The 27,608-nt window shown below is 48.7% G+C and overlaps 2 protein-coding genes and 1 long non-coding RNA gene across 5 annotated transcripts; 2 read left to right on the top strand and 1 right to left on the bottom strand.

Moving 5' to 3' along the window:
- Nucleotides 1-99: 99 nt before the first annotated feature.
- On the top strand, nucleotides 100-12,951 carry WSB2 (WD repeat and SOCS box containing 2). The gene is made up of 8 exons (XM_035017094.1): nucleotides 100-360; nucleotides 5,365-5,609; nucleotides 5,768-5,899; nucleotides 8,305-8,405; nucleotides 9,547-9,719; nucleotides 10,437-10,547; nucleotides 10,675-10,782; nucleotides 11,616-12,951. Exons 1-8 carry the CDS (start codon nucleotides 173-175, stop codon nucleotides 11,776-11,778), a joined length of 1,221 nt encoding a protein of 406 aa, XP_034872985.1. The 5' UTR covers nucleotides 100-172; the 3' UTR covers nucleotides 11,779-12,951.
- A 488-nt stretch (nucleotides 12,952-13,439) lies between these two features.
- RFC5 (replication factor C subunit 5) lies at nucleotides 13,440-24,307 on the bottom strand. Of its 3 annotated transcripts, none has more exons than XM_035017095.1 (11): nucleotides 24,121-24,305; nucleotides 22,128-22,192; nucleotides 21,724-21,860; nucleotides 20,485-20,564; nucleotides 19,729-19,802; nucleotides 18,391-18,550; nucleotides 17,575-17,656; nucleotides 17,173-17,302; nucleotides 16,489-16,566; nucleotides 15,392-15,446; nucleotides 13,440-14,345 (listed from the first exon to the last, which is right to left on the bottom strand). In XM_035017095.1, the coding sequence occupies exons 1-11, from the start codon at nucleotides 24,183-24,185 to the stop codon at nucleotides 14,249-14,251; spliced, it is 1,023 nt and encodes a 340-aa protein (XP_034872986.1). In that variant the 5' UTR covers nucleotides 24,186-24,305; the 3' UTR covers nucleotides 13,440-14,248. The 3 variants fall into 3 exon arrangements, 2 of the variants coding, with proteins under 2 accessions (XP_034872986.1, XP_034872987.1); XM_035017096.1 differs by having other exon boundaries at nucleotides 21,724-21,803; XR_004681424.1 differs by having other exon boundaries at nucleotides 14,326-14,345; nucleotides 16,503-16,566; nucleotides 24,121-24,307.
- Nucleotides 24,308-24,651: 344 nt separating this feature from the next.
- LOC118018523 lies at nucleotides 24,652-26,018 on the top strand. The gene is made up of 3 exons (XR_004681425.1): nucleotides 24,652-24,718; nucleotides 25,520-25,659; nucleotides 25,872-26,018. It is a non-coding gene; the product is annotated as an uncharacterized LOC118018523 (long non-coding RNA).
- Nucleotides 26,019-27,608: the final 1,590 nt, after the last annotated feature.

Genomic DNA, 27,608 nt, shown 5'->3' with positions numbered 1-27,608 from the left:
TGGGCAGGTCATTTAAATGACAACTCCCTCCCGGAGTCCAGAGTATCACCCCTCAGCCTGGGGAGACAGCGGCTCTCCTGGGTCTGAGTCAGCCCGGTGGTCCAGAGCCTGGCTCCCCACTCCCCCCCCCCCCCCCGCCGCCCCCGAGGCAGCGAGGGCGTTCCCCTGAATCATGCTGTCTCCCGTCTCAGAGGAACCGCTGCTGCTGGCCGAGCTCAAGCCGGGGCGCCCTCAGCAGTTTGATTGGAAGTCGAGCTGTGAGACCTGGAGCGTCGCCTTCTCCCCGGACGGTTCCTGGTTCGCTTGGTCTCAAGGACACTGCATCGTCAAGCTGATCCCCTGGCCGCTGGAGGAGCAGTTGTAAGTTCTCAGACCCCCAAGCCCAGAGGAGCGAGGGAATCCTCACGATGGGGGACCTGGAGCACTTTCCCCCATGACTCCCTGCCCTTTGGGGTCTTCCCGCCCGAGAACAGGAGAGGGAGAACGGCCGAAAACAGTTCAGGAATTGATCATTGGGGTTTCCAGAGCCCCACGGTCGGTACGTGGGAAAATTAATTCTGTGGAGGTCATGTTAGCCCCGCTGTTACTTTTTAGCAGCTTTATTGAGATGTAATTTACATACCATACAGTCTGCGCCTTTAAAGTGTACAGTTCAGTGGCTTTTAGTGCATTCAGGAAGTTGTGCGGCTCTCACCATGATTAATCTCAAAACCATTGTCATTGCCACAGAGAGCAGCCCCACATCCCTCACTTGTCATCCTCCAGTCTCACTCTGCTCTCCAGCCCAGAGCGGCCGCGAATCCCCTTGCCGTCTTCATAGATTTGCTTATTCTGGACTTTACACATACATCGAATTGTACACCGCGGAGTCTTTTCTGACGGGTTTCTTGCACTTGGGAGAATGTTTCCAGTCATCCCTCTTACAGCGCGTATCAGTACATCATTTCCCGTACTGCCAGATAATATTCCATTGTACGGAGACAGCGCACCTTGCATAGACATTTATCAGTTGCTGGAGAGTTAGATGGTTTTCCCTTTTTGGCTATTACGAATAATACCACTGTGCACATTTACGTACGGGTTTTTGTTTTTTGTTTTTTGTTTGTTTTTATGGACATAGGCTTACAGTGTTTCTCTGCTTGAGAAACAGACTGGTGCCCGAGGTGGTTGCCCCGTTTTGCAATCCCACCAGTTTTGCAATCCCACCAGCCGATGTGTGAGATTTCCATATCCCCCACACCCTCACCAACACTTGTTATTGTCTGTCTTTTTTATTCTAGCAGAACAATCCTGGTAGGGTGGGAAGTGGCATCTCATTGTTTGGATTTGCATTTCCTGATGGCTTCGGAGGTGGAGCACCTTGTGCTTCTTGGCCTGTCCTGTATCTTCTTTGGAGAAACGTCCCTTCACATCCTTTGCCCATATTTAAGTTGGGTTTTTGTGTTTTCCTTTATGGACCAAATTTAGTTTCTGGTATTAACTAGTTTCTTTCCTTGGGCTGGACAGGGCCCAGTGTCTGAGTGCTGTGAGCTCCAGGTGAGATGGCCCAGCTGGGACAGGGCGACTCCATTGATTCAGTCAGTGTGTGTTGGACATCTTTGCCTGACACGGAGCCTAGGGGCTGGGAACCTTGAAATAAATCAAACACGGCCCCTGCCCTTGAGGGCCTCATTTGTTTTGCTTTGGGCATTTCTTACAAATTGTATGTTAGATTTAAGTGTTTCATCAGTTCAGTGTGAGACTCATGGCCTTGAAAGTGGGTCCCGCCAACAAGAGCGTGCTGAGATGCATACTTGGGCGCTGCTGGGATTGACCGGTGTGAATCTGGCTGTTTGGCAGTATGGATCGAGGACCTTGAAAATGTTCCTCTCGCTACTAGGAATCTCAGAAATGGGGTCATCTATTTCCATACACTGATTTTCACTGCGGAATTAGCTCTGTAGTAGTGAAAAACCAGAAATCCCGGTGATGAGAGAGAGGATGGTAAGGGAAATTATGGCAATGCCATAGGATATATTTTGCAGCCATCAGAGAGGTTTTTTTGTTTTTTTTTTTTAATCATTATTTTCAGTTCCTTCTGTGGTCAGTTTAATGAGAATGCCAAGGTCTTCCCATTTTTTATTGATCTCCTACTCTAAATGCGAGAGACTCAACTTTATATCCAGTCCAGTACAAGTTTATGGTCTGAAAAAGTGTCTTTTATTTTTATTTGTTTTTTAAAGATTTTATTTATTTGAGAGAGCGAGCGAGCATGAGCGGGGTGGAGGGGCAGAAGGAGAGAGAGAAGCAGACTCCCCGGTGAGCAGGGAGCCCGATGCAGGACTCGATCCCAGGACCCTGGGATCATGACCTGAGCCGAAGGCAGATGCTTAACCAACTGAGCCACCTAGGTGCCGGAAAAAGAATCTTTTAAAAAGCATACAAATGGAAACTCTGTTTGCCTGAAATCAGTGTTCTATTCAAACATACACATCACTATAGGTAAATATATCTGTCCAGTATGAACTCAGGAAAATGGAAATTTGAGTATTAATCCTTTTTGTGTATCTATTGCTTAATATAATGAGAGAAATGTTACTGTTTAATATGTTAAGTGAGAAGTTACTTATTTTAGGGAAAAATCACACATTTTGAAGAATAATAACTTAGGAAAATGCTTATAAGGCTTAATGAAAATAGTAAGCTATTAACTATATATGTAATATCCCAAGTTTGTCTTTTAAAAATATATGTAGGGCGCCTGGGTGGCTCAGTTGGTTAAGCGACTGCCTTCGGCTCAGGTCATGATCCTGGAGTCCCGGGATCGAGTCCCGCATCGGGCTCCCTGCTTGGCGGGGAGTCTGCTTCTCCCTCTGACCCTCCTCCCTCTCATTCTCTCTGTCTCAAATAAATAAAAATTAAAAAAAATCTTTAAAAAAAATATATATGTATATATGTACAAATAAAAACTTACAGTGAAATGTTTACTGTGGTGTTAGGATTATGGGTAATTTTTATTTTATTACTTGTCTCACTTCCAAATTTTTCCCACAGTTCTCTATTACTTTTATAATTGAAAATAATTGTTATTTTTTTGTTTTTTGTTTTTTTTTAAGATTTTATTTATTTATTTGTCAGAGAGAGAGACAGCAAGAGAGGGAACACAAGCAGGGGGAGTGGGAGAGGGAGAAGCAGCTTCCCGCTGAGCAGGGACCCCGATGTGGGACTCGATCCCAGGGCCCTGGGATCATGACCTGAGCCGAAGGCAGACGCTTAGTGACTGAGCCACCCAGGCACCCGAAAATAATTGTTATTTTAAAAGTCCTTTAAAAGGGGAAATCTGAAGTCGTTAGAATCTTGTTCAGATTGTTACATATTTAAAAAAAATAATAGTGCTTTTAGTACTGAGCGAATAATTGGTACTAACCAAATAATTGTACTGCTTTTAGAAATGCAGTTTTTAGAAACTTGAATTTCAGTGAAGTTAAATTCCCCCAGTGACTCTGCCTTGCCCTTAGCTGTTCCTTTCCCATGCATATACCCCCCATCTCCCATGTAACTCGTCCCTTGACTCATTGGCAAATTCAGAAGTCCAGGGGATCTAGTGAGTAGTAGGCCTGGATACCCAAGACTTGAGTTCTAGTTCCAGTTTGGCCCCCCGATTTTGTGACCCTAGGAAAGTTAACTCTACCCCTAAAATGGAGGGTTTAGTATCTCTTTCTAGAGAAATTAAATTTATATTAAAATGAATTAATACGCATATGTGCTTTAATTCCTGTGGAATAAGGTAGCTACAGATTATTCCTTAGTTCGAATGCAGAATTTAGGATTTTATAAAAAATAAAACAAAAGTGGCTTCGATGGCACCCAGCTGTCCTACAGAGCTTTCCCTGTAGCTTGCCTTTTCCACGCTGCCTCCCTGGATGGCCGACTGAGGCCCCTGCGCCAGGGCCAGGCAGCTCCGTGAGGTGTGGGGATTGAGCAGGGTCAGTCGAAAAGACATTCATTATCACATTCGGATGCTTGTCAGGACAACAAGTTTTCAAACTCCATTTGGCCATTGAGACCTGGGGTCAGCACACGTTTCCTTTGAAGGCTCAGGTGGTAAATGTTTTTGGCTTCGGGGGCCATCTGGTCTCTGTTGAGACTCCTCCCCTCTGCTCTTAGGGCGTGAAAGCGGCCATTGACGGCGTGTGATCAAATGAACGTGGTTCCAATAAAACTTTATCTGTAAAAACAGAATGCTGGCCTGGACATAGCTTGCCAAGCTCTGATTTGGACTAAAAGAGTTTTAGAGCTGATGGAGCCTATATTTGCCTCAATTCCTCCCTTCTAGTTTTATAGGTGAGCTTGGTTTAAATTCTTTAATATATTTCAACCACACTTGGCAAAAATATGATTTACTTCCAACTTTGGGGGAACAAGTCTGAGGCATAGAGGTCCAGTTACATATACGTTGACTATAGGATTTTTCACGGAACTGGGTTCCAGCTTCATCATCTTCATTTCCCTGAGTTTGATACATCCCAGCATGTGGTCAGGGTCACACAGAAAAGTAGAACTTAATACTTGCACTGATAAAGTGTACTGCAGACAGGAAACTTCGAGTTTGGGGGCTGAATCCCAGGGCTGTCCAGCTGCTCAAGCCTATGAGATGTGGTCCGCCGGGGCAGTGGTGGGCAGGGCCTAGATCTTAGGGAGTGAGTCTCACAGAGCTTATCTGGGTCGTGTTTCACCGTAAGTAGAACGTAAAAGGAGCGGTTCAGGCCACGGGATCTTTGAGGTCGGTGCAGCTCTGCAGTCGTGGGCTCTTTCTCTCCTCGATCTCCCCACTGGTCGGTTCCTGTGCTGGATGTACCCAGAGAAGTAAGTGAAAGAGCCTCACTAATTGCTTGGAACATAGTGAGGGAAGGTGGAAACCAGATTGTACCAAGCAAATGTGTGGGCCAGAAAAGGATTTATTTTCCTGCTCCTTGGACCTTTCGAAGCTAGGGGCTCATCAGGCAGGGGAGCAGCAGATGGGTATTCAAGTTCTAAGATCTGTCCTAGTTCCAAACCTACGGCATGCTTTCTTCCTCGTGGGAGAAACTGAGTGCATCTTTCCTTCCATGCACCAAACCTGAGAGAACTTTCTGAGGAAGCGTAGGGCTCCCTGGAGCTTCTGTGATCTAGTTATCCCACAAGGCAGGTCACCCCATTGCAGGGCTGTCACAAATGGGATGAACCAAGGCTAATGAAGTCTTTGTTACATGCATTCTAAAAAGAAATTAAATTCACCAAAGGCCAATTTGTTTCTAGAACCTTAATGTCTTAGTATCATGGAATGAATAGTTGGTTGACTTGGTGACACTTTTTGACTCATTAAGGAATCTCTGCTTCCTCCAGCATCCCTAAAGGGTTTGAAGCCAAAAGCCGAAGCAGCAAAAATGATACAAAAGGGCGAGGCAGCCCAAAGGAGAAGACTCTGGACTGTGGGCAGATCGTCTGGGGTTTGGCCTTTAGCCCGTGGCCTTCTCCACCCAGCAGGAAGCTCTGGGCACGCCACCATGCCCAAGTGCCAGACATCTCTTGCCTGATCCTTGCTACGGGACTCAATGACGGGCAGATCAAGATTTGGGAGGTGCAGACAGGTAGGTCATTTCTGGCCGGGGCAAGGTCCCAGGATGCATGCATGTTCTCATCAGGGACCAGACAGGCTACCGGCCCCCCAGGTGGCTGAGGGGTGTAGCCGTGACCGGCAGGCCAGGTGCCGCCTCTCCCTGACCGAGTGCCCCTGCTCCCACGCCAGGGCTCCTGCTTTTGAATCTTTCCGGCCACCAAGATGTCGTGAGAGATCTGAGCTTCACACCCAGTGGCAGTTTGATTTTGGTCTCGGCATCTCGGGATAAGACTCTTCGCATCTGGGACCTGAACAAACATGGTATGAAAGTGATGGAACTGCTGGGCAGCTCCCCAAAATACTCTATTTGCCCCCTTCTCACTTTTGTCTTAGAAGTGTTTCTCAACCGATTTTCCTAAGGACCCGTGAAAGACATTTTTCTCTAATCACACACCCACCTCGTCCCTGTGAGATATTAATACCAAAAATACACTGTTTATGCACTGAATGCATATCTATGCTTTGTACATAAGAAAAAGGTAAGATTTTTTTTTTTTTTGGTTACTGAGCAGCACTTTTGACCCCTACTGATAATCACTCCTATTGAAAATAGATGCTGTGGTGTGAGTTTTCTCAGCCGTGGCGCTATTGACATCTGGGGCACGCGAAGTCTTTGTTATAGGCTGTCCTGGGCCCTCCAGGATGTTGAGGAGCATCCCTGGACTACCCACTAGATGCCAGAAGCGCCTTCTCTAGTTGTGACAGCCAGAGCGTCTCCAGCCATTGCCCCCCGTCCACGTGAAGGGCATCGTCTCCCCGGGTTGAGAACCACCAGCCTAGAGGAGGTCGTCCGTGTTGGTTACTTCCTGTTAGAAATAGTTTCATGTAAAAAAAAAAAAAAGAAAAGAAAAGAAATAGTTTCTTTGTGAAGTGGAATCTTTGCCCAGAAGGATTCTCTTAGCTAGAGGGGGTCAACTTTTGCGGAATTTTGCTTTGAGCAGAACCGTATACAGAGGTGGCCCGGACATCTCTGGTACTGATCTTTAACCAGAAAGGTGACACAGGGAAGAGGAATTTATTGTCAGGCCCTTTCTTCCCCACATGGGCAGGGATGCAGGGGCTGGAGGGAGGTGGAAGGAGGAAACGGCGACGGGGACAGTTGATAGAGAGGCACAGCCGCCCCCAGTAATGCAAAGGCACTGGTACTCGTGCCTCAGCCGTGACTGTGCCAGCCCCCCAACCACGAGAGGGGACCTACTCCTGCCCTCTGAGACTCCAGCCTGATGACTTGTCCCACTGCCAAGGAGGTGCTTGTGGTGTCCTCCTCTGATGGCATCTGGTCACCAAGAGAACTCTGGTAGTTTCTGCCCTTCGCTGCGGAACTTGAAGTCACAAGACAGGCCGGCTGCTTGGGAAGCCTTCTCCAGGGCAGCGCCATTTTTAATGTGTATCCAGAGGCAGCTTGCCATCATGTAAGGAAGATTCTTGAAGTGACTTTAAAATCTTCCGGTGACTGGGAAGAGAGGACTAGCTGAAGGGGGTGGGAGCGGGCGAGTACACGAGGGCTTTCTCAGGAGGGGCGGCGATGAAGTAGTGTTCCTGGGTACGGGGCCCTGCCCTACCATCCTGCCTAAATGTGTTCAGCACTCAGAACCACCCGGGGTGGGGGGGTGCTGGGGACTGCTCTTACGTGATAGCTGAAGAAACCATGACTTCTTACAAAGATACTATATACACCCACATACATATATACGTGTATACACAAACTCTTAAATGCATTTGCAGCAGTATATATGTTCATGGAAGTGTTTTCCTTTTTTTTTTGTATTGGTTTTCACCCCCCCACCCCAGTCTCTTTCCCTATCTCATCCTCCCCTCGACTGTCTTCCCGGAAACCCCCTGCAGCCTCAGGACCCATGCCAAGAGCCTTCTGTATGTCCCTCGGTGTCCTACTCACACGCAGACACACTTACGGACTTTGTGGTCGTTCCACAAAAATAGACTCCTATTCCTTACATTTTTTCCACGGAACATGGAAAATCTAGATCCTTAATACCATCTGAATTAATGGGGTAGAAACGTATGCCATATATTCACCTGTTCTGTTGTTATGCTTACGGATGGGCCTTTAATTTTTCCCCCAAACTCAGAACTGGAGCAATTCTGTGAGTGGCCCCGGGGCACGTGCTGAGTCATCAGCGGAGTCAGGGTTCAAACCCGGGTTCGCCTGACGGCAGAGCACGTGGGCCTCATTGCTCTGCGCGGTGGCTCAGCCAGACACCCTGGCGAGGGTGAGAGTGTGCGGTGGGACCCTTGGGAGGGGGAGACCATTACAGAGCGTCAACGACAGGAGTGAAGATAAAACATTCTCACATTTGCAAGGATGCTTCCAACTATTAGAGGTGGTTGGGGGGCCCTGGAAAGAATGTTCTCTGCTAGCAAAGGGATCTGTCAGATGTGATCTGTGTACAGCCTTTATCGCACCAGTCTTGGGGATTTTGGTGAAACAGAAGGTAGTGATCTCCTTGGGGATTACACTGTCGTATAAATAGATTTCAGGTGTTTAAATGACAACTCCTGGCATATTTCTTTCTCTGCCTTGAAAAGAAGGGGCCTTTGGGCTCAGGCGATAGGACACCAGGTGGGTCGGCCATGCCTCCCGGGCCTTCGGGCCCCCGGCTGCGTGGTTTCGCGAACTGGCTCACCCTGTGCCCCTCTCTGTGCAGGTAAACAGATCCAGGTGCTCTCGGGCCACCTGCAGTGGGTTTACTGCTGCTCCATCTCGCCCGACTGCAGCATGCTGTGCTCGGCCGCTGGAGAGAAGTCGGTAAGGCTCATGTCGGGCGCTGCCTCCGTTGCCCGCGTGCGGCGAGACCAGGAGGCCTGAGCGGGCCTGGTGAGGGAGAGGGTGGGTAGGGCCCGCACCTCCAAACCCCTCCAAACCCGGCTGCAAAGCAGCCCCGGCAGGACGCGTGCTCGTGGGCCGGGTCCTCCTGTACGTCGTCGCCTCTCTTGATTTGCGTGTTGACATAAACCGAGAGGAGGTGTTGAAGGACATGGATTGCCCTCATCACCGGAGGAGGGCTGTTTGCCTTTACAAAACGGTAAAGGTGTGCTTTTTAAATCTCTTCCCCTTGGAGTCTCGAGATTTTGAAAGTTGCAACCCCTATATGAATCGCAATTTCCCTCCTTTGAACAATTTCATTTGAATCTGTGTGATGGGGAATTTCCATTTCAAATCAGAATGTACGGTTACTTGTTGAACTTTGTTCTGAAGCCCTGTTGTTTAAGAAAGTATTAGAAACCCAAGAACAATTTGGGAACAGTGTGTTTGTCTGATTTTACATCTGCATCGAGCTGTTTGCCGTGACTGAGCCGGCAAAGGGAAGAGTTCACTGTGTGGTACGGCCCAGGTTGGTTAATCATTCATTTGGGGTTTGGAACTACGTGATGGCAAGTTTTCTTCAAGGGGAGAAAATAAAATCCCATTTTTCATGATTCTCAAAAAGATTTCAAGCGATGAGCTGTGTCAGACGTCCGCACAGTTGTGGGGCACATTCCCACTGCTCTGCAAACACGTGTAAAATGGCTCGGCAAGGTGCCACCGCTCTGGTGGGAGCCCCGGGGCTCACCTCTGACCCCTATTTTTGCTTTTAACTGAGAGGACAAGATAGCGCTTTATCAGCACATGGTGTGATTTTGCAAACAGGGCTCAGAAGCAGAACCGAGAAGCCTCTACGGGTACACTTTAGCCGCTAGTCTTCCTGAGCTTGGCTGGGCGCACTCTCCCTTGGACTGCGCTCCTTGAACTTGTGCGCTGGTCGGCACCTCGGGAGCTCCGACCTGGTGCTCCACCTAAGCCTCTGTGACGCGGAGTGGAGAGTTTGGCTTCATCCGGCACTGCCATGTCGTTGGCTTGCTGTGCGAACTGTCGCTGCCCCTAACCGGGCACTTGTTCCTTCGCACAGGTGTTCCTGTGGAGCATGCGGTCCTACACGTTAATCCGGAAGCTAGAGGGCCACCAAAGCAGTGTTGTCTCTTGTGACTTCTCCCCCGACTCCGCCTTGCTTGTCACGGCCTCTTACGACACCAACGTGATCATGTGGGACCCCTATACTGGCGAGAGGCTGAGGGTACTCCAGTAAGGACGGGATCCCTGCTTCGGACCGTGTTTGCGGGGGGCACTGATGAGAAGGCTGCCTTGGGTTCGGCATGGCCCGTATGGGGTCGGGGGCAGGGGAAGCGGCTGCGGAGCGGGGGGGGGGGGGCGGCTAGCGCCTGGGTAGAAGGCACAGAGTTCAGGCCTTCCGAGGCAGTGGCATGCCGTGGCACTTCATTGTCACTTACATGGCTCCCGATGTGGGAGGCCGTGCACGTCTCTGGATTCAGCGTTAATGAAACCTCAAAGTGACTCTTTCTTTCCATTTACTAATAACCAGAGTAGCAAGTTCAGAATGATCCTCTTACTGAAAACTGGTATTTCCAAAATGAATTTTCATGTTCTCACAAACTTGGGTCTTTTTCTCTTTGTCTCTGTTGTTTTCTGAGGCAAATAATAGGTAGTCCTATAATTATCATGTATCTTAGCTGAAAAAAGACTTTCAGTTTGTACTGTGGCATTGAAGTGAGGGCTGACCTACTTTGCATAAGGAAATTAGCACGGGGAGTGTAACCCTTCAGCCCCTTACGCGAGACGCTTAGGAAATGCGCTTTTTCCCCCCACTCTGCTTATCCCACGGTTTTCCACAGGGGGTAAGGATGGGTCTTTGAGCCCATCATAGCCCCGGCATTGGAATGAAGCTGGAGGGTGGGGGGTGGCCATCACCCCAGGCCGACCGTCCTATTTCTTTCTCCTCAGCCACGCCCAACTTGACCTCCCCATGGACGACAGTGATGTGCACATTAGCTCCCTGAGATCTGTGTGCTTCTCTCCCGAAGGCTTGTACCTTGCCACGGTGGCAGATGACAGGTAATGCGGAGACATCTCGGTGTGTGGCCTCAGAGCAAGTCCTCACAAGTCACTGTAGCATTCCCCCCCTCTGGGGCTGGCCCCCCTGTCTGCTAATGTGCGAACATTTCTTTTCTCTCTCGTCCAGACTCCTCAGGATCTGGGCCCTGGAACTGAAAACTCCAGTTGCATTTGCTCCTATGACCAATGGTCTTTGCTGCACATTTTTTCCACATGGTGGAGTTATTGCCACAGGGTATGTGTCTGATAGCTGAACAGATGGGGCGCGGTTTCTGCTGAGTGTATCGCGTAGCTTTTTAAGGAGAGCAAGGATCTAGAATGTTCTTGCCTATGATGAAGCCTTTAAAGGAAATCTAAGAGGACACAAAATGCTAATATTCTATTCTGCCAGTACAGGTTATCATTTACTCTTTTTTTTTTTTTAAGATTTTATTTATTTGCGAGGGAGAGAATGAGAGACAGAGAGCATGAGAGGGAGGAGGGTCAGAGGGAGAAGCAGACTCCCTGCTGAGCAGGGAGTCCGATGCGGGACTCGATCCCGGGACTCCAGGATCATGACCTGAGCTGAAGGCAGTCGCTTAACCAACTGAGCCACCCAGGTGCCCTATCATTTACTCTTAATATTTAATCTAAGAGTAATTAAAGAGCTCTGATTCATGCCACTTAATGGGCCACGTCCACAAGGAGGCCTAAGTCGGGATGATGCAGAATTTCTGAGAAACCACTTGGGGCAGAGACCACCTTGCAGGGAGCATCTGTAATTCAGGAGGTGGCACTCTTCCCTCTGTTGCATTGGAACTCACGGTGTGATTCAGAAGGGACCGAGCTCACAGATAGCACTTTGGTATCAAGTGTCTTGAGTTCTTCTGATCCTCTCAGCGGCCTTAATTATTCAGCATCACAGCCTTTACATCCATTTCGACCATTAGGGTTGCATTTAAGGGCCGCATTGCACTCCCCGGGTGTCTCCTGCTAACACAAGTCAGAGTCGAAACATTAATACCCATCACCGTGAAACTGTGTGTTTCCAAGGTCTCACTTAAAGCGTCCGTTTCTGTTCTGTTTCAGGACAAGGGACGGCCACGTCCAGTTCTGGACAGCTCCTCGGGTCCTGTCCTCACTGAAGCACTTATGCCGGAAAGCCCTTCGAAGTTTCCTGACCACCTACCAAGTGCTAGCACTGCCGATCCCCAAGAAAATGAAAGAGTTCCTCACATACAGGACTTTTTAAGCCACGCGCCATAGTCTTACTTGTTTGCTTGTAGCAGGAACAAGCTTCCTGGCAGAGGAGTAGCTGGGAACGATGGGCCAAACAGCTGGTCTTCGACTGAAATAGAATTTCTCTTTGAGACGGTGAGCAGAGTGTAGCTAAAGCAGATGCTGGCGGACTGGTCATCCAGGTGTTCCTGTGTGACCTGCGGCAGTCAGTCATAGAGGGGCTCGCAGCCTTACCTGAAATCCTCAGCCCACTAACAAACGGCAACATCAGACACTTTGTCAAGTCCTTCCGATTCAGAGTGCAGTGACTCATGTTGATTTGATAAGCAGAGTAACCAGGCCTCGAGAGCCTCTCTGCTGGGGCAGGTTATTCCCTTGACCGGCGAGTGGGCAGGTGTTGGCTTGTGCCTAGTACTTGTCATTGTCGTGTTTCAGACGCAGTGGTGACGTTGTTTAAAAAGTTCTCTCCTGCCGTGTCAGAGTGGCTTTGCTGTTGGCAAGTGCTTGCCTTCCTCGAGCTCCCCTCTGGCCAGCAGGACCGAGTTTTCATGGAGCCGTCTGCTGGGAGGTCGGAGCTAGATTACAGGGCGCTCAGAGGTGTGCTCCTGACTGATACACTAGAAACGGCTTTTTTTTTTTTTTAATCAGTGGTGTGCATGTGCCGGAGATGACAAACGTGTGTGTCCGGGTACCCGGGGACGTATTCCTCAACTGCATGACTGTCCAAATGGCGGCTGACTTGTCAGCAGCTTGCTGTTTGCAGCCTATTTATTTGTATTTTCTCAACAGATGTTAAGGTACAACTGTGTTTTTCTCCCTGGTATCTAAAAACTATAGTTCTTAAGTCGAACAGTTGTGAAGATGTCTCTTCTTCGTTGTGTAGAGAATTGGTGTTCTCGCCGCCTTGGCAAGCTGATTGTCATGTACAAGGTCTGACTTCGCTGCTTTGCCTCATCGGACCAACCAGCCCGGTTCACCCCTTACCAAAAACAGCTCCTTGAAAGTACTGTTCTCCTTCAGTGGCGTGTAGTTCTCTGATCAAGACACCTCATTCCAATGAAATCTGCCTTTGGAAAATTTAATATATTTTAAATTATTTTAAAAGAAATGCAACATCTTATCCTTTGGCTTTCTTACTAGGTGCTTTGTGGAGGCCAGTGTTAACGTGATAAAACTTGTTGCAAAAGTACAAGAGTCTCCTCTACCACTTTTGTTGCTGAAGAAAAACATTTCTTTTCAAGATGAGAGGCTTTCATTGAAGGAAAAGTTAAAAAGCTTTCGGCTCACTGTTGCATTTTTCCCACTAAGAAAAAAAATACCCACCTTTTAAAACAAGTGAGTACAGCAGGACAGCGGGGAACGGCTTGGGCCAGTTTTACACTTTGTGGTCATCTTGAGGCATCCCAGCGCAGCCTGAGAGGTTCTGGGTGGCTTCCCCGAGGCCCCGTCTGGCCATTAGCTGCAGACTTAGCTCGGGGTTCTCGGGGAGCGAGGTGTACGTGGATGAGGCAAATAACCAACCTCTCCCTTTTGATAGTCTGAGAAGCTGACACCTTTATAGAGAGCAGCCTCCGAAGTAAGCTTGTTCTGTGATAGCGGAGAGGGGGAAGGCTTTTTCACATAAACGCAAGGTAAGTCAGCATCCTTCTAACCGGTGAAGGAAAGAGTAGCTCGTAAACAGCCAACGTGCAAGCTGCTTTATTTTTTGGAGAAGAACACTCATAAGGGCAGCCTGTTTGCTGTGAAAGAAACTGCTACCCTGTCCACAGGGCCCCGTCCTTCCCGCACGTGTCGGTGCCCGGCCCAGCCCGGGCTCATCTGCCCTGCCTGTGTTAACAAGGGAGTACTGTGAGGCCTTGCCCCCCGCGGGCGTAAAATGACGCTTCGCTGTCTCACCACAATTAGGAACCTGCTTGTAGAGGAGAAATAAAAAGACGTTTTTAAAGGAAGACAGTTAACTGAGCCCGTTTATAGGAGTACAATAGTTTGGGCCAGAAATCGACGCACACCTTTTTTTTTTTTTTCATTGACACCTGTTTAAAGCAGATCCAGAGACCGGGCCGCAAATTAGGTTTATGCACTTAGTTGTGGAGCTGTTCTGTTTACCTTGAGTTAGAAAACATTGGCACCACGGGAGGTTGGGAAGCCTTAGGTTCTAGACCAAAAATGGGGCAGGCAAATTTCCTGTCATCCAAGCAACGGAATGATAAAAGCTTTAAGGCTAAAAGAAAAAAAATCTCTTTGCGCCTTCTTTTCCGCCCTAAGACACAAGTGGGCAGCAGTAAGAGAGCTGGGCGTTAAAACTGTTTTGTACCTGCTCCAAACGGCCACAAACACAGTACTTTTTAAACCTTTGCCCACCCAGGCCTGAACAGGGTTTTCCAAAGCTTGGGGCGATCGGGGCTTCAGTCCTCAGCCGTAACTCAGTCCCCTGTTGTCCAGTCACCGTGGGGCCTGCGAATCGCAGCAAACAGGCTTAGCAGTTAGGCCTCTGTGACAATCAGGTCCCTGGTGACCTGGAAAGCGGCAATGAGGGAACTCAGCTGAATCTTCTCGTTGGTGCCAACAGAGAGTCTGTACCTAAAAGAAGTCAAACAAAAGGTAAGAATAGAGAGTATCACGGGACAGCTGCCTTTTGACAAGGGGACGAGAGACTGCAAAGACAGGGACAGTGTGCCGAAGGAGGAAAGCAGGCAGTCAAACTTGATCCTGGACAAGGATCTTCAGTGTGTCCGCTGACGTTCTCCTCTCTGCCCTGAACACTCATTTATAAATTCCACTCAAGCTGGTAAGGAAAAATTAAATTAAAAAAACTGTTATCAATGGCAGTGTTCGGAAGTTTGTGCTAGCCGTCTAGACATATACAGAATTTAAGTGATAAGGATTTATTTCTTCACTCACAAAATGTACTGAGAGAAGATTTCCTTCCTCTTAATTCACTTGAGAATGGGGAACTGTGATTCTGTGGTCTAGTTAGTAAAGCAGGACACTGGTGGTTCATCTTGCCACCTTCCCAGTGCCCAGCCAGTGAAAGCAAAATCATGACATTCGTTACGTAGGGAGAAGTGACCTCATGTGTGAGTGTGAAAGCCAGTGAGAGCAAATTAGAGTCGGTCCGTGTTGGCATCTGTTTAGAACCCAGTGCTTCTGTCCACTTAAATGATAGCTGCCAGCTTCACTGGGGGCTAATAACTGTTTATGGAACCAGGCAAAGTGGAAAATTGAGTTTCTGTTTACTTTGCCCCCCAATATGCTTTGCTACGCCAAAATGCTTTAATAACAGCTGGATAGCTGGTTGTCCCCAAATGACCTAGGATGTCGGAACTGAAGCAGGCCTTCCAGATAACGGCACTTCTAGAACCAATGTGGACCAAGCCTTTGAGGTCTAAGGAGAGGCCTTTATCTCCCAGTCCGTTACTGAGCCGAACCTGTCCTTGTGTTCATTCATGTATTCTTTAAACAAGCAAGTCATACCCTTCCCATGTTTCTTTCAGTGATCCCACCAAAAACTAGACTGTGCCATATAGGAATGAGGTAGACAAGAAAGTTGGAACCAAGCAAGTAGAAAGAAAAAATGCACAACAGGGTAAAAAAAAGGAAAGGAATCAAAATTGGGAAGTACTCACTCTATGTCTGCCATTTTGGTCAATAAATGTACTCGAACTGAAGATGGAAAGTCAACTGTGGGGAGAAACAAAATCAAATCAGTGAGGGTCTGCCCCTTCCTACTACCAAAAAAAAAAAAATCCCACGACAATTATGAGCTTAAACGTCAGAGGACACTACACTTGTCTGGAGGCCTCGGGTCACTGGCTGCCACACCTCTAAGGAAGTGAACACTGGATGAGTTCAGTTTTTATCCATCTTGTGAGCAGGTTCCAAAGCGATCCCAAGAACCCGGAAGAGGCACCAATATTGCTTTAGCAACGGGGCAGCTCTAGGAGTGAACCAAGTTCACTCTAGGAGTGAAGCCAAGTTCTCACACGCTGTCCCGATTTTAAAAACAAATCTATTGATCTAAATCTCTATTCATACTCATTTTCCACAATCAAAGTGCAGAGCTGGGCTCCAGCCGACCACGCTCGTGGGCAGCAGTTACCACGCCAGTCGGCCCAGGGGAGGCCCGCAAGGCACGGGTAGAACATTCCCGGACCCGACTGTCCACGTGCAGCCGGCTGTTGGCAGGGGGACAGCTGCTCTGAGGAGGCTGTGCAGCAGGTCACCCGGAGAGCCTGAGAAAATCCTGATGCCCAGCTCCCCGCAAAGGCCAAGTGAATGGGTCTGGGGTGACGCCTACATGCTGCCAAGGTTGAGAACCAGGTCTGTACAGAAGATACGGCCGAGTGTGGAACTTAAGACGGTTTAGTTAAGACTGCTCTGCTTTACCCCGTGGATAGATGTTCCTCCTCTTTCTCTCCTTTTGGGGGAAAATACCCTTAGAAACGTGAATTAAAACATACTATTTACTCCTGTAAAATACAAACCCTTGGAGGAGATGGTTAGCCCTCCGGAGCTGCTTGCCCAGGAGGTTCAGAGGTTAAGAGTCGTTTTGCAACAAAGTTGTAAACAGCAACAAGAGAAAACTAAAACTGCGGGGCCGGGTTTATACTTCGCTCCTGTTTCTCTGCTTCGAAAGCGAAGCCTCATGTTTCCCCACTCCCGCTCTCAACTGCCCCACTCCCCTCCTCCCGCAGCTTCTCGACTAGGGAAGACCGGGAGTTACCCCTGTGCACGAACAAGTGTATCTCTGTCAGGATGTCCTGTAGCGCCAACCCCTTCAGGGTTTTCAGCTCCATAATATCTAGGGAGGAACAGTTAAGGCAAAGGGCCAGCTTCCGGAACAAACGCGCTGCACAGAATTCTGAATCCCAACTCCAGTGGGGTGACTTCTGGAAGGAGGGCTTCTAACCCCACCGTGGCAGTTGCTCTCAATCCAGCTGCGCCAAGGGGGCTCCTCCTTGCCTCTCCTAGGTTTGCATCTTCCATAGGGGCTTTCCGATAGAACGGTCTCTGCCTAGTAGAGGCCAGAGCCAAAGGCGTCCCCCAGAAGGCCTCCTGTCACCGCCCCTGGCTTTGAACTTCACAGCCAAACACGAGTAGCGCCGGCCACTCCGGAACGATCGCATCTGCCGCCCCCAACCCCAATGTCTAACTGCTGCTCTCGTCCGCGAGCAGGGCGTCCTCAAGCTGTACCCATGTCACAGTCCTTCGGGAAGAACTTTAGGGCATTACAGACGAGGACGCGCCCCACCCACAGACACCGTGTGTCCCCAGCAAGCGGCCCAGACCCACAAGCAGCCAACCGTCTGGCCAGCAGGGTGTAGACGCCGGCTGCAGCCTGGACTCCTGGGCCGAGCTCGGGCCTCACGTACACCCCGCACCGTCGGCAGCACCCGAGGAAGGATACTCCTGTAGGCTGTGGTGAAGTCTTGATTCAACATCCAGTCCAGAATGTTGGCAATGTCGGACTTGAGGGGGTGCCCAGTGCAGGTGTAGACCGTCTCCTCCGTCACCTTCCCGAAGGCCATGTTGGTGCTCTGCGCAGGAGGGGGAGAATCGTGGCTGTCACGGCGGCCACCACGCTGCAGCCGGCTCCAGAACCCTTCCCTAGCTTTCCCTGGTTTGCAGCACGTTACTCTCTCAGTTACTCAAAACCCCGAGGTGGGGGGAAGTCGTCGGTACAGGGGGAGATCGAGATCTTACCAGTTTCTCGATTTCTGAACTTATAGGTTGGCTGTGTGCTGCTTTTGTCTTTCTCGAAAACCTCTTCCGAAGCAGCGGCTCGAGACCTGCTGCAGTGGTTCCGTACCTGCAGAATGTTCAGAGCCCTCCGCATATCCCCGCTGGAAAGGGTCACGAGGGCCTTCATCCCGTCCTCACTTAGGTCCACGCTGAGAGGAAAGAGGCAGGAGGCGGTCAGGGGCCCTGAGAGCACGAGCGTTCAGCCAGGGGATGACTAAGGCTTTGAAATAATGAAAGGAAAGGGAAGGACAGAGTAAAGAGCACTCTCCCGATCTATGGCGGGCTCTCGAATTCACTCTGGTCTTTGGGGCTGTGGGCTTCACATTAGCAGTCACCGCCCACTCCCAAGTCGGGAGCGAGCCTCCCTGAGGCCCAAGCATTGCTGCGTTGAGCAACGGGCTTTGAATTCTGTTCTCCGAGAGGCAAGCGCGCTGGCGAGAGCTGCAGTCACGGAGGCAGACCAGCCCCTTTCACAAAGCAGCAGCTTGGGCTGGCTACGGGCCTGGCAACTGACGGTACAGAAGGTAATGTCTCAGTACCTTCCCTCCTAGTCCCAAAAGGCTGGAGGCATCTTAGCAGAAGAGACTCTGGCAGCACGCCGTTGCCAATGACAAAAGAAGAGTAGGAGGAAGTCAGGACGGCTTCCAGGGGAGGAGGATGGAATCAGAGAGGAACCAAGTGCCTTTTACGAAGACCGTCCATGAGACGCCAGGGAAGAGGATAGCAGCTCGCAGACCCCGATGCTGACTCTGTGCCAGGCACCCTCCCTAGCTCTTTACACGCCTTATCACCTTCAACTGCAGACCAGCCAGCCAGCCCAGGGCCCTGCCCACACCCCCCCAGTCCTAAGGCCCTGGGCTTTCCTGCTTTCCCTTGTACTTACTTCTCTTCTTCTATGACGTGCTCCAGGCGGGGGACCATGAGTTCAGGAGTCAGGGGGCCAAATCGGAACCTGGTACACCGGGACTGCAGGGCGGGGATGATCTTTGACAGGTAGTTACAGATGAGGCAGAATCTGGTATTCTCAGTGAATTTCTCAATCACTGGCAAGGGAAAAGAAAACCAGCTCCTGTCTGTTCTGAGCCTTCCAGAGCCCTGGAGGCCCCACACTATTCCGAGCTCACGTGCACGAGCGGAGGCCATCCATAGGTTGGAGAGCTCCGGGAGCGAGGGGCTGCGGCCGGGGTGGCCAGGACTGGAAGCCAGCCGCGCTCCTCCCCAAAGCTGATGGACACGTCACCTTGACGGGATTTTATAAAATGCTTCCCTTCCTTCTCATGTGCCATGATTCTGGCGTTCTTGCCATATTCCTGTCCTTTTGCATAAAACTCCACTTGGCAGGTTGATGATGCCCCACCTTCTAATGGTGGGGGAGGGGGGTGGCTTGTTGTGGACTTCCCAGTGGACTCTGTCTCGAAGCCTTAGAGGATTCGACAGAGTGCTAACTCGAATTCAGAAAGCTTAGGAAACACCGGGTGCATTCTGGAGTTACCCGATGTTCTTGCAAGGGGACCTGCCCAGACTGATAGTCACTGTGCAGAGCAAATGTTGAAGAAAGGCTGCCAAAGCTTTTAAGATCAGAAGACACTCTGTCCTCCTCCTCTTAAACCCACTCCTTCTCCCCACAAATCTGCAAGACCGCTCCTCTCTCCTAGCTGATTACCTCAGAATCTTAATGCAAGAGATTACCAGTGTCCTTTCAAAGAAATCCACTGCACCAGGGCCCTTAAGATAGACAACTCACATGATACTCTCCACCCCTTGGCAAATAGAAAAGTCATGTCAGCTTTCTGAGTGCAACTATGTTTCCAGTATTATTTTCCCGGCTACTGTCTTATCTCAGGGTACCGAGAACAGAAAAGTCTACCCAGCAGTTCAGGAAAGACAGACTTTCCATACCTCCTCCACTCTTTCTAAGAACACAAATTCCCAACCCCAAATTGAACCCCGTGGAAGAGGAGGATGGGACACCAGGGTCTGGTCAGAATTAAAAGTCCCACCAGGGCCTCTATCTTTAAGCTGCTGAAAGGGGAAACCCCCAGTACAGAGAGCTTTGGTCTAGATCGTCAGGTTGGCTACACACAGAGAAAGGTCAGCAGGTTTCTCTGGGCCGGAAGATGAAAATGGTCAACAAGCCAAGACCTGTCTCACATCCAAAGCTCCTAATTCTCTTTCGAAGGCACTCCTGAGCCAACACACTATCCCTGGGAGCTCTTCTTACCTCTCCTCAAGGCATTCTGGGCGTCTTGAGTCATGGCGTCAGCTTCATCCAGGATCACTAGTTTGAAGCCTTTCCTAGGAAAACAAATGGTACCATCTGAAGATTTCTTCAGTCTCACCTCCACTTCCAGGCTCAAACCTACACGTACAATTGTGCCATAAGGCCCTGCCTCAGAGAGTCCATTCCTCCTTGACCTCTGAGCGAAGCAGACATCTGTGGTCACACAGAGGACATGTCCGTCACTCTCCACTCTTAAAGGGACTGAGGTCTGACTTGGGTATTTTTGTTACACTGTTTCCTCTGGCACCTCTACCTTTCTTCTGCGCACACTGGGTATCCTGTTACTCGGGGCGTGGCATTGCTTTTTCCCACCACCTTCGCCCTTCACTCATGCCTGTCTTTTCATCTTTTCCTTTGTTTACCACCATCCCCGTTGTCCATCCCGATCTCAATTCATTTTTGTTTAAATTCAAACTAGCTCATCTGGTCTTAGGATGTCCTCAGTCTTCGGGTAACTAATAAAATGAGTTAATGCTTCCCAAAGAACTTGCTAATATAGACTCAGGTAATGTTTTATTTTGATATTTACATTATTTCTTACTAGCGTCCTTGTACTTTACCTCTTTTTCATGGCTACTTTTGACAATGTCATTTGTTACCTTTACAGACTAGCAAAGGGGAGGATTAAAAAAATTAAGCTCTGTCATTTCACTGATCAGAATCTCTAGGGAGAGAAATTATGCAAATAATTCTTACTTAAATATTGTCCTTGTGCTAGCAAAGCTCAGGATTGGCCCCCGAACGATATCTATTCCTCGGTCGTCTGAAGCATTCAGCTAAATGTGAAAGAGAAGCCAGAGTAAATTAGAAATATGTTGGTGATTTCCATCAATCCAGCTTGGCAAGCTAGGTCTCTAGGTCTAACGACACCTACGAGATAAACACTATTAAAAAGCCAAGATCACAACTGTATTTAAAACTCACAACTCGCTACACCATTCCATTACATTCTGAAGGGCAAATGACTGTGTTTCCTCCCCCTTTCGAGGACAACCGCTGACATACTCTGGCAGAATAATTAATTGGCCTGGCCACAGTGAACAGCACCTCTGGCATGAACAGAATCATGCTAATTTTAGCTACCGAAACCCAGAGCAACCCAGAAGTTACCCAGTCTTTAATACACTCAAGTAAGAACATTGGTGGCAGCAAGGTTCTAAGATCTATAACAAAAAAATAAGCTAGACATTTTTTTTCTTGCAGTAGACAATATTTAAAATTTTGTAATCTAAGGGTATCAAATCTCAGAGCAAACAGATGGCATACTCAAATTCAGTGATTTGAAGAGAATTACATGAAGAGACATTTTAAACGGTGGGGTGTGGGGTAACCAAAAGAGCTATGCAATACCTCTGCAACTGCTGGGGCCCATTACCAACCCCAAGTCTTGAGAGGTGAGTGGGCAGGGGGGGTGGTGTTGGCACCGTTGGATAAGGCTGTGGGATTTGCCCTGTGGGTGGGGATGCTGTCAGCCTGTGGTGACCCCCAAGACAGAACCAGGCATCATTCTCCCTCCCCCGACTCCTGCCAGGGCCCCTATTGGCCAAACCTAACCAGGGGGAGCCAAAGGACAAGGCAGCCTGTAGTCAATACAGCTCAGCCTTCCAGGGCAAGAACAGTGGGGAGCCACGTGGAGAAGAAATCTGGACAGGCACATGGGAGACAGCAAGCCACCGAGTGACCACTCACTGAGTGACCCCTGAGTGTTGGCGTGTAAGTTGGCAGAGGCAAAGAAAAATATCTAGCCCTACCACTGCCCTCTAGCTAATGCGAATCCAGACCCAAGTGTCAATTCTAGATAAAAGCTACTCGAGATATTTTATGTCTGTTCCTTTCCCCACCTCTAGCACAGCAACTTACTTGTAAAGTAAGACAAATCTAAGAGAACTAAGAGACTCGAGTTCTTTGCAGAGTAAGAAGAATCCTCTTATTTACCTCCAAGACCATGGAGCCAAATTCCTTATCTTTGTATAGCTGTTTCGCACAGGCTAGGATGGTGGAGGTCTTTCCTGTCCCTGGAGGACCATAGAGAAGCAGGTGGGGCAGGCGGTCTTCACTAATAAATTTCTGAACTGAGGGTTGGGAAGAAAGAGAGACCCCATCAGTTTCCGAGAGTTGCCTCATTCACTGTGGGCCCTTGAGTTGGCTTGAATTTACTTCAACACTACATTCAAATCAGAGGTAGATGCAGGAATGAAAAATCTGAAGGACTCAGATCTTACGGCAACATTCCATAAAGCTCAGTCAGATACTTCAAGGTTATTACTCAGCAGAGACATCACCAAGAAATGATACGGTCCTCCAACTAGAATGACAGCAAATGACACATGGATGCTTACTGGTACTCAAAATGTCCTGATGAGAAATCAGATCATTCAGTGTCTGTGGCCGGTACTTTTCAACCCTGAAATACAATTTAGCATGGATTACAATATTTACAAACGCAAGAACATGCTGTCATGTGCAAAAGAATCCTTTCATATCCTAATGAAAAGAGGAAGAGAAATAAAATCCTTTAACTTTTAATACAGACCACTGGTTCTCAACCAGGGGCAATTTTGTCCTTCAAGAAACACTTGGTGATACCTGGAGACATTTTCAGTTGTCACAATTGGGTGGAGGGTGCTACAGGCCTCCAGTGGATAGGAACCAGGGCTGTCACTAAACATCCTACGATGCGCAGGACAGCCACCATGCCCGCCCCCACCAAGTATCTAGCCCAAAATGCCAATAGCACTGCTCTAATTTCACCTTTCCAGCTGTCTGCCTATAAACAATCTCAACCTGGATGGGCACCTACTATTTCAAAGTAAATTAAAAACTGAACTCTTTGGGGCACTTGGGTGGCTCAGTCGGTTAAACGTCTGCCTTTGGCTCAGTTCCTGATCTCAGGGTACTGGGATTTTGCCCTCCGTCGGGCTCCCTGCTTAGCGGGGAGTCTGCTTCTCTCCCTCTGCACACCGCCCGCCTCATGCTCGCTCTCTTTCTCAAATAAATAAAAATCTTTTTAAAAAAATTGAACTCGGGCGCCTGGGTGGCTCAGTTGGTTAAGCAACTGCCTTCGGCTCAGGTCATGATCCTGGAGTCCCGGGATCGAGTCCCGCATCGGGCTCCCTGCTCAGCAGGGAGTCTGCTTCTCCCTGACCCTCTTCCCTCTCGTGCTCTCTCTCTCATTCTCTCTCTCAAATAAATAAAATCTAAAAAAATAAAAAAAATTAAAAAAAATTAAAAAAAAATAAAAAAAATTGAACTCGTACCCAAATATACATCAGAAGATGAATGGATAAATAAATGGTGGTCTATCCATATAATGGAATATTATTCACCCATAAAAAGGAATGAAGCACCCACACCTGCTACAACATGGATGAACCCTGAAAACATGATCCTATGAAAGCCCCCAGTCACAAAAGGCCACATACTGATTCTATTTATATGAATATCCACAATAGGCAAATTCAGAGGAAGGGGACGTGGGGATGGGGAGTACCTGCCAATGGGTATGGAGTTTCCATTTGGGGTAAAATGAAAAAATTTGGAACTAGACAGTAACGTGGTAGCACAACGTTCTCAACGTACTCAAAGTCACGGAATTATACACTTTACAATGTTTACAACTGTAAACTGTATGTTATGTGTTTTTTCCACGATAAAAACAAACTGAACTCCTTATTAGACGAGACCAACTTGGACCTTTCTGAAGAAATCAAGCCGAATCCCTTCAGTTCCTAAAACATCATTCAGACGCAGCTGTGGAAGTAGGATGGTTATGAGTGCAAGTTCTGAATTCACCTGGGTTCAAATCCCAACTTATTTTCTAGCTCCGGACCTTGGGCAAGTCCTTTAACTTTTTGGTTTTACAACTGGAATAATAACTACCTAGGCTCTTTGTAAAGATCAAACGTCTAGCAGGGTCCTTGCTAATCTAGTAGGAAGCCACTTAAATACAACTTAACTGGGGAGCGTTATTATCGTCATTATTATTTCAGTTTAGAATTTGAGCAATAATTGCATTGAAGACTCCAGCAAGAGTAGAGAGCATTTTGGCACGAAGGCCGATGCGAAGTCAGAAGACGCGGGATCTAACCCCTGGGCTGTCACCCCGTGCGTAAAACGAATAGGGGCGGTGGGAGTAGGGCAGCGGGAAGGCCTGTAAAAAATCCCAGAAGAACGGAGGGGACTGGGGAGCTGGAGATGTCAAGGCGAAATTCTGGGGCGAGGTCCGGGCCGCAGGTCGGGGGCGGTGGGGCGAGGTCCGGCGGGCTGCGGCCTGGCCGCTGGCCCACCCCGGCCACCGATCCCCCTTCCTGCGGCAGCCGGGCCTCCTCCTACCAGGGCAGGTTTCTGATCTTGGCCGCCGCGGGCTGCCGCTGCTCCTGCTGCGCTGAGGTCTCCATGGCGGGGTGATAAAGGTGTGCGGGTCCGCTGGGATCGTCGCGGCCCCGAGGGACCTGCACAGCCGCTAGCCGCGCCCCGACCCCGGGACCCGGGCACTTAGAGTTCGCGCGCAAAAGCAACTCTCGCGAGATGTAGCCTCCTGCTTCCGACTTCCTCCCTAGGTCCCGCCCCCTCCCCGTTGCCAAGGCGCCGGTTACCAGGTTACCGGGAGGCGCCGGCCGCCCGCCACCCTCCCGGTCCGCCCTTCCAGCCCCGCGCGGCCCTTTCGCCGGGGCGGCGGGGCTCCCTGAGCCCGGGGACGGGGGGAAACAAGAGAGGCCAGGTCACCCCCTGCAGCCGCCAGTCATCATTACAAACTAAAGTCTCGCGGCCATAGCCAATTTCAGCTACCACCAAAGTTCGGACACTTACCGTTCAAAGGAACAGAGAGCCTCCAGCGATGAAAACCCCCCGAGGAAAAACAGCCCCAAATGGCAGGGCCAGTTCTTGAATATAGATGCCCTAGGAAAAAGGCCTCGAAATAAGCTGGGAGGTGAGTACTTCGAATTGATAAACACCTCCAAACACACGCAATTCCAATCTACCTCCCAAGCCATGCCCGTCACCCAACCAGATCGAAAGAACCAAGCTCCAGAAACAACCCCAGAGTGAAAACAAAAAATAAACTCCCAGTTAAGGTTAATATGTGTAACTGGAAAGGGCTGGTCACTAAGCACAGAGGACAGGGTCCCTATGACCTGAAGACAGGAGAACCAGTATGGAAATTTTAGTGCCCGTTTCTGCGATGAGGTGATTATGGACCACTTTGATTTTCTCCTGTTTCGCTGGTCTGTATTTCCCAGCAACGAGTATGTATATTACATGTTACAGATTACATACTTTATGCGTAATAAAGCTTTTTTATTTTATTTTGTTTTCATTTTTTAACGTGTTGAGAAAGACAATAGGGAGAAGAGAGGAGGCTGGGCTGGGGTCAGAAGTGTTCTGATTCAGAAACACCTGCTCTTTGCACCTTATTACATCACTGGCACCTGCTCTAGGAACAGAGTAGAGGGACTGTGGGGCAAATACATGATGGTGGTTATGCTTCACGCTAGCCCCTGCCTGGAGAGTCAAAAGAAGGGGGGAGGGTCAGATGTGGCTTGTGGTGTGACAGTGGCCAGCTCTTAACTCTGCTTGTTCAGATCCTTAGTCTGCCACTTTGCCACTTAGCTTTGGGCATCTGGCTTCTCTCCGTGTCCAATAATCTCTACTCCAAAGGTGCCTGCCAGGATCAAATCACACATGTAAAGCAGCAGGCACATTGCCGCCTTACTCTCTCCTTCCCTTCTAGGACACTCTCCACCCACCCTGTTCTCGTTTCAAATGTTTCCTCTCAAGCAAGACCTACTCAAGAATTGGCTGGTGTGACTATGCCCGCGAGGGTTGATTTCATGTGTCAACGTGACTGGACTCTGGACGCCCAGAGAGCTGGTAACATATTATTTTGGGGCTGTGTCTCTGAGGGTGTTTCTGAAAGAGACTGGCATTTACTCAGATTGGACTGAGTAAAGATCGCCTCACCAGTGCGGGTGGGCATCATCCCTCATCCCTCATCACTGAGGGCCTGAATAGAATGGAAAGGCAGAGGAAGGGTGAATTCGCTCTCTTTTTGAGCTGGGATATACATCTTCTCTTGCCCTCAGATACCAGCGCTCTTGATTCTCAGGCCTTTGGATTCACACTGAATAACACCACTGGCTCTCCTCGGTCTCCAGCTGGCAGACAGTACATCGTGGGACTTCTTGGCCTCCATCATCATGTGAGCCAATTCCTAGGATATGTAAAATATAAATATGAATATAAAAATATAAAACATATTTAAAATACAAAATATATTAATTATACATATACATTATTGATATATAAAACATAAATAATATATATCAATATACATATACAATGTAAAATGTATTCTTTTAAAGATTTATTTATTTATTTATTTGACAGAGAGTGACACAGCGAGAGAGGGAACACAAGCAGGGGGAGTGGGGAAGGGAGAAGCAGGCTTCCCACGGAGCAGGGAGCCAGATGTGGGGCTCGATCCCAGGATCCCAGGATCCTGACCTGAGCCAAAGGCAGATGCTTAATGACTGAGCCACCCAGGCACCCCTGTAAAATGTATTTTAAGTCTACATAATAAAAATATAAATGACATATATATAGCCATTTTGCTAAGGGGCCTTTATATTAGAAACATGATGCCACCACCTCCTTGAGCTGGAAGATGTGAACGAGACTGGACCAAGTTCTCATAAAACTCTGTGTGCACCTGCTGTTCAGTTTCCTTGGAATGCAGAATTCTTCTGCATGACATTATATTATATATTTACAAGGTCATGTGTTGTGTGCCTCCCCAATGGATTTTAAGCTCATTGGGAGGCAAGGCTTTGATTTATTCACCAATAGATTCCTGGTGCCTGGAACAGTGCATGGCTCAAAGGCACTCAATTAATAATTGTTCCATGAGTGAATGAATGAATGACAATAGTTAATACTCTTTAGGCAGTTACTATGGGCCAGGCACTGTTCTAAGTGCTTTGCTTTACGTTTATTACACTCACTTTATAATTTGTTGCGATAAGCCTGAGCCCCTATCATTAGCCCCATTTCATAGACATGTTAAGTAACTTGCCCAAAAGTTTAGTAGGTTTTGTGACTTGGTGTAAGGGGCACAACTGGATCTAACCAGGACTATGTGATTCTATAGCCCGAACTCTTAGCCGCTCAGCTAGTGTGGTCCCTGGACTAGCAGCAGGAGCATCCCCTGGGAACTTGTTAGAAATGTTAATTATTCTTCTCCCCACCCCAAAACCACTGAATCTGAAACTCTGGGGGTGGGCCCAGCCATCTGTGCTGTAACAGGCCCTCCAGGGGATTCTGATGCACTCAAGTTTGAGAACCACTGCCCTACACTCCTGCTTCTCAGTCCTCGAGCTCACCATGACTTCACTTTCTAAGAAAGAGAATGGGTACTCACTTGCATACTCTGGAAAAACAGAGGTGTCCGTATAATATGTGTGTGTGTGCGTGTGCGTGTATGTGTGCTTTTGTGTGTTTCTGTTTTGTTATTTATTGAATTAATTGAAGGTACAGTCCTTTGGGCAAGTTACTTAGGTGTCTTTGGACCTCAGTATTGGCATTTGTGAAATGGGCAGGGGTAGGGGGCTGGATTAGAGAGAGGGAGGACATTAAGAGCACCTGAGGATTTTACAAAATTCTAATACGTGAAGCCCAGCCAGACCAATTAAACCTGGCCTTTGGGAGTGGGACTAAGCACTAGCAGTTTTAAAAAGCTTCCCAGGTGATGATAGTACGCTAAAATCGTACTAGGGCCTGTTGTGAGCCAATCACAGCAATCCTAGCCCCCGATTGGCTTAAAG

This window comes from Mirounga leonina, unplaced genomic scaffold (genome assembly GCF_011800145.1).
Source record: "Mirounga leonina isolate KUSES-001 unplaced genomic scaffold, KU_Mleo_1.0 Mir_171, whole genome shotgun sequence".
Taxonomy (NCBI): Eukaryota; Metazoa; Chordata; class Mammalia; order Carnivora; family Phocidae; genus Mirounga; species Mirounga leonina.
The sequence above is the reverse complement of the archived record's forward strand: the minus strand, read 5'-3'. Positions and strand labels throughout refer to the sequence as shown.